This window comes from Rhinolophus sinicus, chromosome X, assembly GCF_036562045.2.
Source record: "Rhinolophus sinicus isolate RSC01 chromosome X, ASM3656204v1, whole genome shotgun sequence".
In the NCBI taxonomy this organism is placed as follows: domain Eukaryota; kingdom Metazoa; phylum Chordata; class Mammalia; order Chiroptera; family Rhinolophidae; genus Rhinolophus; species Rhinolophus sinicus.
Window position 1 is genome coordinate 14,983,961 of NC_133768.1, and position 14,769 is coordinate 14,998,729.

The following is a 14,769-nucleotide window of genomic DNA, read 5'->3' on the forward strand; positions in this document are numbered from 1 at the left end:
TCCTACACCGAAACCGCATTTGCAATTAAGATTTAATCTGCTGAATAACCAAGCGATTCAGAAAGAGTCACTGGGGTGGCTTTAAATCAGATCTGCTCTGGATGTGGGACCTTCAACAAAATGCAGGCTCAGGGGCTGCTGCAACTGGGTAGGGTTCTAAGCCTTCTGACCCTTCCCCTCCCCAGGCTGGCAGGCCATCTGCGAGCCTTCCCACCCCACTCCCCCCAGACCACTGTACCGTGGAAACTGGAATGGAGCTTCTTTGCCTCTCAGCTGCTATACATCTTACTCTCACATCCTATCACTCTATAGGTGACCGAGGCAGGAATGTAATCAATGGCATTCATCCTTGAACCGGTTCTAGGTTACCTCCTTGCTCACCAAGATTGACTGTAGGAGGCAGATGGTCAGGCTGGACTGGGCAAGCGATTCAGGGGCCAAGAATCCAGCCAGGGCACAATTGTTGGACATCATTCTTAGACAGGAGAGAAGGGGGCCAAAGGCAGGAAAAGAACCATCTCAGTGTCAAAATCATTAAGGAAAGATGGAAACGGGGAGCATTCGAGCATGGGATCTATGTCGCTGCTGACACTTCTGCAGATGCTCTCTGGGCATCACATACTTGTGATTTTCAAAAAGCTCACAGACTTTCTTCTGCACTCTGCAAATGCCCCTGCCCATCCTCAATCGGACCCACCAGTTCCTGATGCCATAACAGGGCACTGGGAGAAATGGGTTTAAGGAAAACCTAGAGAATATGAATCCCACAAGGAACATTCTCAGGGGGCATCACAGCACGCAGGCTCTGGATTCAATGATACTTCAGTTCTGCTCTTTACTAGCTGGGTAATTTGGCCAAGATACCCCCAAGTAAGTAGTTAGCATGGTGGGCAAGAGGTGGGGCTTCAGAATCTCACTGTCACTACAAATCCTGGCTCTTTCTATTATTAGTAGGGACACTGCGCAAGTGACCTCACCTAGCTGAAACTTCTCATCTGTAAAATGCCGACATTAGCTCCCTCTGAGGAAGAGGCAGTTTCATAAGCAGAGGGAGTCGGTAAGCATTGCCTTGTTTAATCCTTGTGACAACTCTGTAAGTAGTGATAGTATTATGTCCATTTTGCAGGTGAAATAATTGAAGCTTAGAGAGATGAAGTCATTCCCCAAGTGACCAACCAGACTATCAAATGGAGCAGGGCGCTGGGAGGCCAGCCTAGGGCTGTCTGACACACAGGGTGCTCTTAACCACCGTCAAGGGTCCATCCTGCCAGAGGACATCGACAAAACAAACTGTCATGTGGCCATACACCACACACTTTACAAAAGCACAGGGAACTTTGTATGTGAAAGTTGAAAACATAAAAAAACCAGAAACAGGTATCAAATTGCAGCTAAAGTATGAGCTTAACTATGTTAAAATATGTACAGAAAGAGAAAAAAACTGGAAAGCAAGAAATTTATAGGGGTGATCGCTAGGATTATGGGTTCATACGTGTGTGTTTCCTTGTTAATATTTTTCTGTCTTGTCTATATGTGTACAAACTTCATTACAAAAACAGAAAGCTGCTCAGGGGCCACCTCTGCTTGCACACAGGCCCTACCCCAATGGCTCTGTTTCCAACTCAGATCTTACCCTACTCTTTCCCCTTTGGCCAGCCCCTTCTAGATCTGCATCCCAGACTCCTTCCTTTTGCTTCCTCCCTTGTCTGTCTTTAGACTGAGGACAGATGTGTGTTTACCTAATGAAGTTATCAGCGAAACTCTGCCAATTAACCTTCCTTTACCTCAGGATCTGAGTAATTTCTTAGTCACGAAACTGCCAACACCCTGTGGCCTAATTCTTCCCAGCCAAGGCCCAACCATGCCTACCCCACAGACGTCTTCCTCACTCTCTGCTGATTTGAACGTTTGCATACCCAATTTCACATGAGTCTCCTCTTGCCAAGGCTGTTCTCTCAACAACCTTGCCTCAAACCACAGGGCCCCAAATAAAAAGAGACAATTACAAGTCATCATATTTTCCAAGATTACTATGAAAAAACAACCCCCCCCCCAAACCCTGAGTGTTATGTCAGGTTTGGTACGTAGTATTTCCCATGAAACAGTATTTCACTGTAGACACGTGAAATATGACAAGGCAGAGCAGAAGGCACACCGGGAGAGAGATGACAGGAAGCGTTGGGCTAATGTGTCAAAGTGTGGTCATGTAAAGTGTGTGCATGAGTATGGCAGCGGAAGGAGGCAGAGGTGTGAGGGTTTGTTTGAAACCTGGCAGTTGAGGAGGTAGGTGGGGCAGTTGTGAAAGGAAGGAACAGTTTGTGAGCTGTCTGTCTTGCATCTGCCACATTGATCAACGTTGGCCAGGTGCCTGATTTGCTTCTTAGCAGCGTAGGTTCAGGTTCCTTTTTTTTTTCCTTGACTAACTTCACTCTGATTATGTCAAACTTAGCCTTCCTGCCTCCTTAGATGAAAGATGATGCCACATTTTCAAATAAGATGTCTTTTAAGGTAATTCTACACAAAAATCAAGGCCAGGGGTATGTAGCTCTAGAGCCCATCCCCCACCCCCCAGAAAAGATTAATAAAGAATTGTATACGAGCCTACAATGATTTTTTTTCTTTTAATGCAATGGAAAGACAGGGCAGTGAAAGGCAGACTGGGTAAGTGTGTAGCAACATGTGACAGTCAAAAATTCTTCACAGGAGTTCACAACTCTCAAATAAAAAGACGTATGCACCTTACTTAGTTGATTTCTCCCAAAATGTACAGTTGTGACTAGATAAAGGACATGGGACTGCGGGGAACTCCAGGTTAAGCCATTAAGTCAACATTTTCTCTGTGGAGTTTACCAGCATTAACTCATTCCTATAGGTGTGTGGACGGAAACATCCTTTCAACTCAGGCCAGTATTTTAAGTCATGAATTTTTACAGGCACTTGTTCTATTTATTCTCCTTATCCCTCCCTCTTCGGTGAAAGTAAAACACTGCAGCTCCAAACCCAGGTGGCTTTAGCCTGCTCAGCTGGCAGGTAGACGCTAAAATCAGAGGACCTTAGAGCTATGCTGACCCCTACAGGGGCTGCGTCAACAGCTAGGTGGTAGCCAAAGTGGGCCCGGAAGTCACTTTCTCAAAGTCCAGACTGTGGCAATTCAGTAAAAAAGCAGCCAACATGAAAATATTCATAACGGAATCGATGAGCCAACATTTTCTGATTGCTGGGAGAGCAGAACACCTTCCATGGTCTTCACACATGCAGGGCATATAGGCGTGTGGGCGTGTGCAGGCACATCTGCCTGTGTTTAGAGTTGTTGGCTTGGACAGAGAAACAAACATCATCCTCCAAAAGATACAATAACTAGATTTGATTTCTTACCATTACTACCAGGAAGGAAAGAGACCTGAAAGTTGTGGCGTGAAGACAGCAAGCGGCAAGGCAAGTTTTGCTTCCTGGTGAGGGTTTCCGGAATTGACTCTGCCCTTTGTTTGGCAAGTGTGGCCAATCCCGAGTGAGAGAGCATGTCGTCTGGCTCAAATGTCCTCCCTGGCAGGGATTTTGATTCACCACTTGGCTTCCTGAGCCAGTCTGCCTTCAAGCTCTGGCCCGAGACGTGTGGTTTGGTGCAAATAACCAGAGGAGTGGACCCCTGATGGCTTAGTGCCCTTTAGGGGGGCTTTATTAGAGGAATATGGAAAGGTTCTGGAAGCCAATTTTACCTTCGTTTTGGGCCTTGGGAAGCCCTCCTCTAGGCATTTGGCTAAGTTCTCTGGAGGTGTCTGTGTGTGAGGCTGGAGAGGGAGGCCAAAATGGACAGTTCCTGACCAGGACACCCTTCATGCCTCTAGAAACACATGAGGCCTCCACTCTGCCCTTTTCTCCACTGCCCCTGGTGGATTGGCCACACCTTTGAGGTGTGCGGCTGGGGCTATACGCAGCTGGTTACAGGGTCTGTAACTGCCCCTCTGCACCCTACCGAGTCCCCAGCACAGGAGATTCCAGGAGTCACCACAGAACCTGCTCTTGGCAGGTTCTCTCTCTTGTCTCCTCTCCTTAGCCTCTGGCCTGCTGGCCCATATCCATGGTCTTCCTCTTGGCTGGGCCCATCATGGCTGCCAGCCTAGGGGGTAGTCACCCAGGCTCTGGTATTCAGCTTCTCCCTCAGATGCTTTCTCAGTTCAACCTTTGGATCACCCCTTTGCTCCATCCACCCCACCCTGAAAATGAGGCCTCGACTCCACACCCCGACCTCATGTCTGGATGGAAAGACCTGGGCCTCCACTTTGGGAAGAGAAATCTGACAAGGAACCTGGCTTTTCCCTGCTCTTCCCTCTACTCTTCCTTCTCTTTCATACTAGTACAGGAGAGAGCAGAAAGTAGAAGAGGGACAGAGGGAAGGGAAGGTACAGCTTGTCACCAAATAACCAAAGGACAAAGGATTCCTAAGTGCCAACTGTGTACCATGCATGCTGCTATATACTGAACGCTTGTCCGCTGAATGGGCCCAAAATTCATCTGCTGAAACCTAACCCGCAATATGATATATTTGGAGTTGGGGCCTTCGGAGGGCGATTAGGTCATTCAGGTGGAGTCTTCACGAATGGGATTGGTGCTCTTATAAAAGGACCCCAGAGAGCTCCCTCAACTCTTCCACGATGTACGGACATGGTGAGAGGATGGCTGTCTATGAACCAGAAAGTGGGTCCTCACCAGATGCCAAATGTGCTGGCACCTTGGTCTTGGACTTCGTAGCTTGCAGACTGTGAGAAGTATATTTCTGTTCTTTATAAGCCACCCAGTATATGGTATTCTGTTATAGCAGCTTGAATGGACACATGCTATTAGGCCCCATGAAGAGAAGCTCAGGGCACGGGCTCTGCCTTTAAGAAGATTACAGTTCAGATGGAGCGATGAGACAGAATTACTTCAGGCAAGAGTATAGTGAATGAGGTCCTGCTCGACTGGAAGAGTACAGGCTGTAAGTACCAACAGTGGAGAGACAAGGAGCTCCATCGAGGCCGTTCAGCAAAGCTCAGTTAGGGCTCCGTCATTAGGCCGTACACTTGGGAAACATTTAATGCTTTGACAATCCCCATCTCTGCACATGAAACTACTGAGAAAACTAAATGTACAGACAAATCATATCATAGGAATTATTTTTCACAATGCTGCTTACTAGAAGCACATGTTTGGTTTATTTGGGGGAAAACTGGAAATGGGAATGATTTATTGGGCATCTTTAGAAATTCGGAAGAACAGTGGTTCTCAAAAGGCTGAAGGACATGACTAGGAACAAAAAACTTTAACTGAGAACAGTTTCATAAACTGGGTTGTCAGCTGGTGGGGGCTAAGGCAAGAGGCCTCCTAACAACTTTGAAAAGAGAGTGTAGTCACAGTTAAACCAGAAAAATTCACCTACGGAGGATTAGCCATTGGAATCAAGCAAGAGATTTCCTTTCCTGTAAAAATTGGAACATGCAAAACTTCCACTGAGTGATCTAGAATGATGTTGAGAGTTGCAGTTAAGTAGAATGATCTTAAGATTGGTAGTCAATTATAATCGAGAACATGGGACACTACTTGATTGTATCACAATGTGCCTGGAGACTGATACTGAACAGGAAGGGTCTGGTCAGCCATGAAAACAGAAAAATGGAGAGCTGCCGCAGCCAATGGTGCAGTGCTCTTGTAAGCATCATCCAGGCTTGGCTGAATTCAACATATAGTTTCCTTGGCAAACCTTTCCTTCTGGTGCTTGATGGGGCCTGAAGCTATACCTGCGAGGCCTTTCATGACGACAACTAGTTCCTCTTGTTTCCATTCCTTGCTCTCCCAGAAAGTACCAAATAAATGTGGGTTCCTATAGAATCTGGCTTCTAAGGAATCAGGCCCACAGGGAACAAATGCCCAGGGCAGGCTGACCCATGCGTTCCAGACAGGCTGACATTTCATTTCTTGTTGCAATTTGTAAGCTGGTAACCTGCTGCCAGTCAAGTGTCTGTGAATTGGCAAAGGTGAGCCTGCATCACAGTCATGGGCGTCTTTAGAAATCTTTGAAGGTGGGTTTTTGTGTCCCTGGAGCTAAGAGGCAGACCCTCCACTGTGGAGTGTTCACTAAGGAAGCACCCATGGGAACTTTAGCAACACCAAAGTTAGTGAGAAGACCCAACCTCAGAAGAGCCCTCCAAATCAATTCATGTTAGAACTGTAACATCTTCCGGTGATTTGAACAGTTTCTCTTAAGAGGACTGGAGCCTGAGACTTTCTTAAAACACTATTTTTCAGAAGCATTATCTTTCTGAAAACCTATTCTAATTTTTTTAATGACAGTGAAAAGCCATTTCTGCTGTTCTTGAGCGTCCACATTTCCGTTTTCCTTCAGTAATAATGGCAGAGCATGTGCACTGCTTCATTAGCGCTCTCAGAATCTTTAATCGTTCCAGTCTGATACTCAATTTTACCATCCAGGCTCAAAATAAACAGATAGCCATTGAATTTAGGTTCTCTGGTAAATAGCTTACATAATCACTCTAAAATATGCAGCGAGAGATCAACTGCGTGCTCTCTGGAAATATGTTGAGGAAAAGCCCCAACGCGTTTTTCACCCTGGTGAGAGAGAATCCACTGAGCGCTCTCTCAAAGGAAGACTGCCAGGGATTCCAAAAGGCCCTGTGGTAAGTGCCTGAATCCACGCCCTGGAAGAAAATACGCCAGCCTCGGGGGAATGCTTCAGTGATGACTACTGATTCAAGAGGTCCGCTCTTGAATACATGCTGTTGGCTGCTGGCTCCCCCCAATCATCACAGATCGTCTTCTTTTCTGGGTGAACGACTACAACCCCAGCCACTGTCAAGACGAGATGACATCTGCTGAAACTGGTGGCAGAATCATGTTTCGGACTCTGTCATTCACATAGTGGCTTTGTGTTAATGATTCTAACCATCTTTACACAGTCAGCCCAGCAAACGACAGCGCCATCTCCAATCACGGTGCCACCAACTCACCGATACTCTGGGGGCAGCAATAAAGGCTGGTAGAACAACAAATGCAAAGCTGGTTGGCTGGTTTTATAGGCCAGAAAGGACGAAAAAGGATGTAATACTTTGAATTTTTAAAAGCTAAATGTCACATTATACAACCACTTCTCAGCTGTAGGTATTACTTTGTCTGACAGATATGGCTATTGTTTCTCTAAAATTGAGTTTTCTGCTTCTTAAGGACAAGGTTAAAAGACCTATCAAGAGATGTTGGCTGCTTGTCTCAGGTTGGAGACATGCCCATGGGGCCCCAAAAAGCGTGCATGCCTCAATGAACAAGCCAAGATGAGTCCACTCATCACTGACAACTTCACTCTTTCAGTGGAACTCTTCCCTTAATATCTTACGTAACAAAGCAGAGCTTCTAGAAAAGTATGCCATAGAGCCTCTCTCACCCAGTGAATTTATTGCCCCGCTAAAATGTGACTGGGGACTGGAAGGCAGGGTGCCACCGTGTAGACAACTGCAGGCTTTGCCCTTTTGTTAAAAGAACGATGCAGACTTTACCTTAGCCTCCAAAATCATATTATAGTACCTCAGTCAGAATCAAGAAGGTGGCAGCTGTCTAGTAGGACAACATGCTTGTTGATTCCTTGGCCACAGGGAGAAGAGTCACCATGGTCTTGGCATCCAAATGCTTTAGGACGAGACACCCTTTTACCAGACTCACAAAGATTGGTGAGAAGAGTGAAACAGGCAGTCTGGTTGGCCCCCTCACCTCCACTCTGGGAGAGGCCCGCCCTCATTGTCCTTTTGGTAAGGTTTGGCAGGTCTCTACAGCCCTGAACAGCAGCCCTGCTGCCCAACTCTAAGTGCACAAAGGCAACAACCAGGGACACTCTTCACTTCCATCAACCAGCACGATGGCTAGCCCAGAGAAGGGACCTAGTAAATACAGAGTGAATGAATGAACACAGAACATAATTGTCAGACAGAAAATCCTGAAAAAAAATATGAGAAATAACATGAAGATTATGCCATTCTGTGTTCATTTATCTGTACAAATATATTTTATAAAGTGCTAGATTTCTTTCTTTTTTTTTTTTTTTTGAGATGTATATATATTTTTTTATTAGTTTCAGGTGCACAAGACAAAGCAAAACTTAGACGTTTATCATTTATATCCCTCACACTGTGTGAACCCCCCTCCCCCCATCCACTATCCCTCTGTATGTTCCCCAAATTAATTTTCAAACCCCCATGACCATCTTGTGGTTACTGACTATTTTTCAAAACCTCTCACCTTCCCCTTATCCCCACCCCCCCGCCCCTCTAGCAACCCTCTGTTTTTCCTCCATGTTTCCAAAACTGTCTCTGATTAGTTCATTCACTTATTCTTTTCTTTAGATTCCACATATAAGTGAGATCATATGGTATTTGTCTTTCTCTTTCTGACTTATTTCAGTTAACATAATGTTCTCTAGGTCCATCCATGTTGTTGCAAATGGTAAGATTTCTTTCTTCTTTATGGCTGCGTAATACTCCACTGTATAAATGTACCACAGTTTCTTAATCCAGTCATCTACTGATGGGCATTTCGGTTTTAAAGGCTATCCATCAAAGTTCTTAGATTCATTTGGATTCCCATGGGAGCTCACCAAGACACCAAGGTAACTCTGTGTTGACTTGACTAGCTGAAGCCAAACGAACCAGAGTCAGATTTCTATCATTACTGCACAGTTTTAGCTGGAGCCTTCCCACACTTGTAGTAATAGTAATTACAAAGACTGGGATAGTTAATATGTATGGGATGCTGACCAAGAACCAGGTGCTATGCTAAGGAATTCATATGCATCACCTCCATTAAGGTAGGTCCGATTATCCTCACAGTTTCACAGGTGAGAATATGAGGCTTAGAGACATTCAGTGAGTTGGCTTTGAACTGAACAAGTAAGTGACAGGGCCAGGCTTTAAGCCCAGGTCTATCGGATGCCACAGCCTAGGGTCTCAACCACTACACTCTCTAAATGTTTGCAAAACTCCATTCCTGTGTCATATTGTTTCAAAATATTTACTATCAAGTTGTTACTAAGTGTTAGCATCTGTTTTTGTCAGGGATGGATTCTGTCAACTGATAACCCACCCCGGCGATCGATCATCATCAGTGAAGACGGCTCAAATGATTTTACTTGGTGGAAGATGTATTTATCGCATGGTGAGCTCTTCTCTGTACTGTGAATTTATTCCCCTCCTAAAATATGGTTGGGAACTGGAAAGTGGGGTTTTTATCACTAAGACAGACACCTGCTTCTATACCAGCACTTCCCACAGTGTAATATGCAAACCGATCACCTGAGGATCTTGTTAAAATGCAGGTCCTGATGTACCAGGTCTACGGTGAGGCCAGAGCATTTCTAACAAGCTCCAGGTGCTGCTGATAAAGTGTAGTCCATGGACCAAAAATAAGTATCAAGGGTATAGAAAACACTAAGAAGCAGAACCCAGATTCTCGACCCCAAACTCGATTCTAAGAGAGAATAAACCGGTGTGGAACAGAACATCCTTCAGCTAAAGAATACAAGAAAGCAAGTTATCAAAAAGCCTGAAAGGTGTGGTTCTAGGCTTCAAACCGATCAAATCAGCTACAGGGCATAATCTCGGTGGGCACTGACACCATCCAGCTTCTTAAACAATTATGTGCATTCATCTAAGCGACACATACGCCACCAAGTTGTTTAGTGTCCTTGGCAACCAATCCTCCAGTATTGTAGCTATGTTTCCTGAACCTCAGCTCCCTGAGAATGGTGACGAGTGAAGGCCAGGTTCATGGTCCAGTAACAGAGCCCATGTGGGCATGAAGAGAGCCCAGGCTGGGAAAGGTAGGCAGAAGTCATGTGAAAGTCTCTGCAAAGAGTCGTTAGGTGCAGAACAGGATGGATAAGACCAAATCGCTGCCTCTTTATAATGTAAAGTGCTTCTAACTTTTCAACATTTCTTGTTACATTACTGGCAGAAAAACAATACACCTGGAGTGAGGGAAACGGATGGATTGGCTCATTTAAACAAGGGCATCTTAAAATGGGTTTCCACAAAGAAAGAGAAAGCCCAGATCAGAGGTGTGTATCTGTACATACGTGGATGTGTGTATGTATATACCCATATATGTACGTACACACACACACACAGTGTAAGGAGATTAGCAGGCCTCCCTCTGTTTCCTCAGCTTCACAATGTGCTGTTCAGCCACTTCCACAATCTTGGCCACTTCCCCACCCCCAAGGATGTGCTGCTACACAGGATGAAGGCAGTCTGCTTAGCAAATGGAGCGGCCAAGGGTTGTTGCCATTTATTTGGGCAATTAAACGGGCAGGTACTGCACCAAGTGCTTCACACACATTATCTTGTTTATTCAGGCAACAACCCTACAAGAAGGCTCACTGTTGCCAGCTGACAGATGAGGAAACTGAGGTGTGTGGAAGTTCACGAACTTATTCATAGTCACACACTGGGGTCTAAGGCAGCGGAGGGCTTGGAACCTGGGTCCATCAAACTAAAATGCTAGCGCTCTTCCATGTCACACCAAATTCCCCCCACCTCACATCCCAAGCCCCATGAGGGAAGCCACAGTCCTGACAGCATGTGCAGCACTGAGATGAAAGCCATGAAGACTTACATTCCCCTCCTTTTCAAAGTCCGGTGGAAGTAACTTCACGAAGTTATCAGGGAACACTCCTCGTCTGCCGTTGAGCTCTCCTTCCCACCAGCCTACGTCGATGCAGTCCTAGGAAACAGGAGAGCAGACAGTGAGAAATGGGGCCAGCGCCGTCCAGAGAGGTCTGGCATCCCTTTGAGCGACAACGGAGGCCCTTTCCTTGAGGCTGCTATCAATGTGACAATGGTTACTAAGACGAAGTCTGCACAAACCCCAAAGTCAGATGGGAGAACAAAAGCTTAAGTGTGCTGGACTGCTGGCTGGGACTCAAAACCCACTGCTGCTGTTAGATGCCCTGCCTGAATCAAAAAGATCTTTCTTTTTCTTTAAAGATGGGAAGATTTGTATTTTCTTCATTTTAATTTTACTGACATAAAATTATTTCATTAACTGCAAATGTGGTTTAGAAAATATCACGTGCACAAATGTCCTCTTTGATAGTCAGTCAAAAATGTCTGTCGAAAAGCTTGAGGAAATTAAAAAGGGCTTTGCGACAGTCAGCCAAGCATAAGAAAAATCACACTTTCTGTAGGCTCATTAATACACAGCTCTCCTTCACCTTCTCCTTTCGATGTGGATGGGACACAGTTGTCATCATGAAAAGCCCCTCCCCCACCTTACAGAACTCAATGTTTGCTTCCTAAATGAATGAATGAATCTATTCTTCCAGATCAAACCTGCTTCCCTTTGAATAGTCCCTATTCTGTTCATTCACTCCTCAAACATTTCCTGAGTGCCTACTCTGTGCCAGGTGCTAGGGAGAGAGCTAGAGCTGGCCTTTGCCAAACTTCCATCCTGAACTTAATAGCTTCATGGTTCTCTTTATGCCACAAAACCACTTCTACTTTTCCCCATAGCCAATTGGTTGAAAGTCTGATTTGTTCTAGTTTTATAACCTATCGCATTTGTCCTCTGGGTCCAATTCCACTTTGACCACCCCAATCCAAGGCTCAGCCGGCCTGCTGTAAACCTCCTCCCTTGGGCATTTCTTCCTGCTCAGTGTATGTACAATATACACATCACTGTTAAGTATACCTTCTTGAGTAAAAACCTGATCCTCAGACTGTTATCAACAACTTCCAGCTAAAGCCCCAGATGAACAAAGGTTTTCCAAAAAAAATGCTACAAACACAGAGGACTTTTAGTTACATCTGAATCAGGAAATGCTCAAGAAAGTGAGGAGATCATGCTCAGGGCCCATGGAAAGACCTACTCAGGGTCCTGCACAGAAGCATGGGTTGGGAAGGGGCCCGGAGGGCTCAAGCAGCAGCTGTGCAGCTGGCCCAGGGCCTGGCTGTAGGCCCCAGAGGGCCATGGCTTATATAACTCACTGTGCCTTGCGAGATCATACATCCCAGCCATGTGAGGAACACATCTGACTTTTCAACGTTATACTCCCAGCCCATTGCACAATGCCCAATAAATAGTTGTGGGCTCAATGAAGATTCTTTCTAACCCTGAGTTCTGTGATCTCCTGCAGTGTAATACTTGGACTGCTACAGGACTAGATTGCCCCTACCTACCTTAACTCGTGATGATTCTACGTAAACATAAGGCCCACCTCAAGTGAGAAGTGATCACCACATCCCCTGCCCTAGTGGTATGTTACAGGATACACTTACCCTTCAAGAAGAAATTGTGGGTTTTAGAAATGGGTCCTTAATCACAGACTGTAAATTCTAGTCCCAACCAATACCACAAAACAAAGACATCTGAAGCAATCAACTGCAAATTTACCCAGAATCACACAAGGTTCAAAAGACTTCCAACATGAGAGAATGCTTATCTTTATTGGAAAATGACAATGAGAAGTCCAGGTAAGTATTCTGGTCCTGATCCTGTCACAGCCCCTAAACAATCTACCCGCAGCCCCCCAAAGAAGGGATTCACTGACAGGGGTGGTGGTGGTGGGAGGCTTCTGAGGGCCTTCCAATCCTGAGATGTTACGTCATCAATGATACCAGAAAAACTTATGAAGGACGTAGGGGGTGGAATTTATTTACTCCTAATCCTTAGAAATTAAGTCTTTTCCATCTAGAAGGCTCTGCTTCTGCGGAAATGCCTTAGAATGCCACTTTCTTCCTCCTCTTTTTCTGGACAGGTCTTTCTCATTTTCAAAGCCCAACTTGAGACTCACCTTTAGGAAGGTGACAATGACAAATGCTTTATCTTTTCTCTAACACTCACAACTGTGTTAATTTGCACTTCACAATATTGAATTCAACCAACACCTATTGAATGCAAAATATATTTAAGTTCCTTCTGTAGGCACTGCACATTAAGCAGGCAGAGAACATGACCCATAACCCCAGGGGATTTAGAGACTTATATGAAACACAGACACACAATATCATACAAGGTCCTTCCTAGTAACAGGTACCAACCAAGAGCTCTGGTACCAAAGAGGAGAGAATCATTAATAGCTTTTCAAATAATCTTTTCATGTGTGAAGGTTTGCTTATGTGAGGACTGGACTTCCCTCCATATTCAATTTAGATCACCTGATATGGAATTATGTCCATAAAAGGCACTCAAATATTGTTTAGTGCTACGCTTCTTTTAAAAGGCTTTCTTTCAAACTTTCTAAATGGTGCAAATTCATGTTTTGCCTTAGCCTTATGCAAACAGTAACCCAAGAAACACAATAATGAAGACTTTTGCTTCATATGTGAGAAAACAATAATGAAAATTTTAATAAGCAAAAGCATATCCAGAATAACTAAAACGAATGCACGTCTGCAAGGGAAAACAGTGCATATGACATTATATGTATTATCTCTCCCATCGGTGGCGAATGGCTTGAACGGCTCATCTATACTTTGCTTCTTAAGGAAAACACTAACAGTTGCTAATTATTGCATAATTCAAGGTAAGAGAGGGTAAGCATGAAGGTAGAACACAATTTAATCGTTCTGATTCGTATTAGAACAAACACAAGGCTCATGAATGAGATAAGCACATTCAGAAAAGAAAATTGCCAGTGCGACTTAGAATACTAAGAGAAGTGAAAAAGGGAGCCTGCTGCAGGACAGAAAATAGCTGCAGGGTCAAGATGTCTGGAGTTGGATGGAGATTTACGCAGAACTGAGGCATATTTTTCCCTATCAATAGAAGCTAATTTAAGAAAAACAGGAACAATTTTGACAGCAAAATGAGAAGTGAAAATAAGTCCTCTTCAAGCAACCAGACAAAAGACCTAGCTTTTTGATGGCAGATGAAGAGAATTGTTTGTATGAGGGCTGTGATTCCAGAAGTGTAAAAGAGCAACAAATTCAATTTATTTACTAAGGACCTAAAACACACAGGATAGGAAAGAGATTCAGGGGCAAAAAGAAAATCATTGTGTCCTCATGGGGCTCCCAAGCTCAGAGCCTAGTGGGAGAGGTAGATGCAGTGAATCGATATGGTGCAGAAACACTGGCAAGAGTGCTGGGCCAGATTTAAAAATAAGTGGGACTGAGAGAAGCCAGGCATCCTAGAAGGAGAGAATGAGGGCAAGAACCAAGGCAATGAGAAAGGTCAAGGGCAAGATCACCCAGCAGGAAGATAGAGAGTGGGAAGCTGGGGTCACAGAAAAGAGTATTCAGAATTGGTGCTTAGAGTGAAGGCAATGCTTGCTCCCAGGAGGTCCCCAGCAACATCTACTGAACAGTGAGATGAGGCAAAATGGCACCCATGAGTGATAGGGGCAAAATGTAGGGGCAGGTAGTCAATGACCTGTGAGACCAGAATGTTACCACAGCGGAAGTGGATGCCCACAAGAGGGCTGGCAGGAGGTGGGTGAAGTCAGGACAATGAGCAATAGCTGACCACTGAGGTGAGAGGCAGTGTGGCGAAAATACTGGTAGATTTTAGGGTGACCATATAATTTATTTCCAAACCTGGGACACTGTTGATTATACCAGAGTCACAGGCATAACCTAAGACAATGGTTACCTGAGTGATTTTAAGATTCCAATAAGGATGAGGAAAGGGCACTGGAGGCAGGTGAGGGAATGGTCTCTGAATGAGGTAGGAGTTTGCAGTGGAAAAGAGTAAAAGATCAGCATGAAAGCTTCCAAAAGCATTAGACAGAAGCTCTAG

The 14,769-nt window shown here is 44.9% G+C and overlaps 1 protein-coding gene across 9 annotated transcripts in view; it reads right to left on the reverse strand.

Moving 5' to 3' along the window:
- The window catches only part of SH3KBP1 (SH3 domain containing kinase binding protein 1), a 321,598-nt gene that overhangs the window by 57,427 nt on the left and 249,402 nt on the right, over positions 1-14,769 (reverse strand). For all 9 annotated transcript variants that reach the window (XM_019755429.2, XM_074323349.1, XM_019755427.2 and 6 more), the window contains one exon: positions 10,648-10,755. In XM_019755429.2, the coding sequence (XP_019610988.2) occupies positions 10,648-10,755 (108 nt within the window). The remainder of the gene's footprint in view (positions 1-10,647; positions 10,756-14,769) is intronic.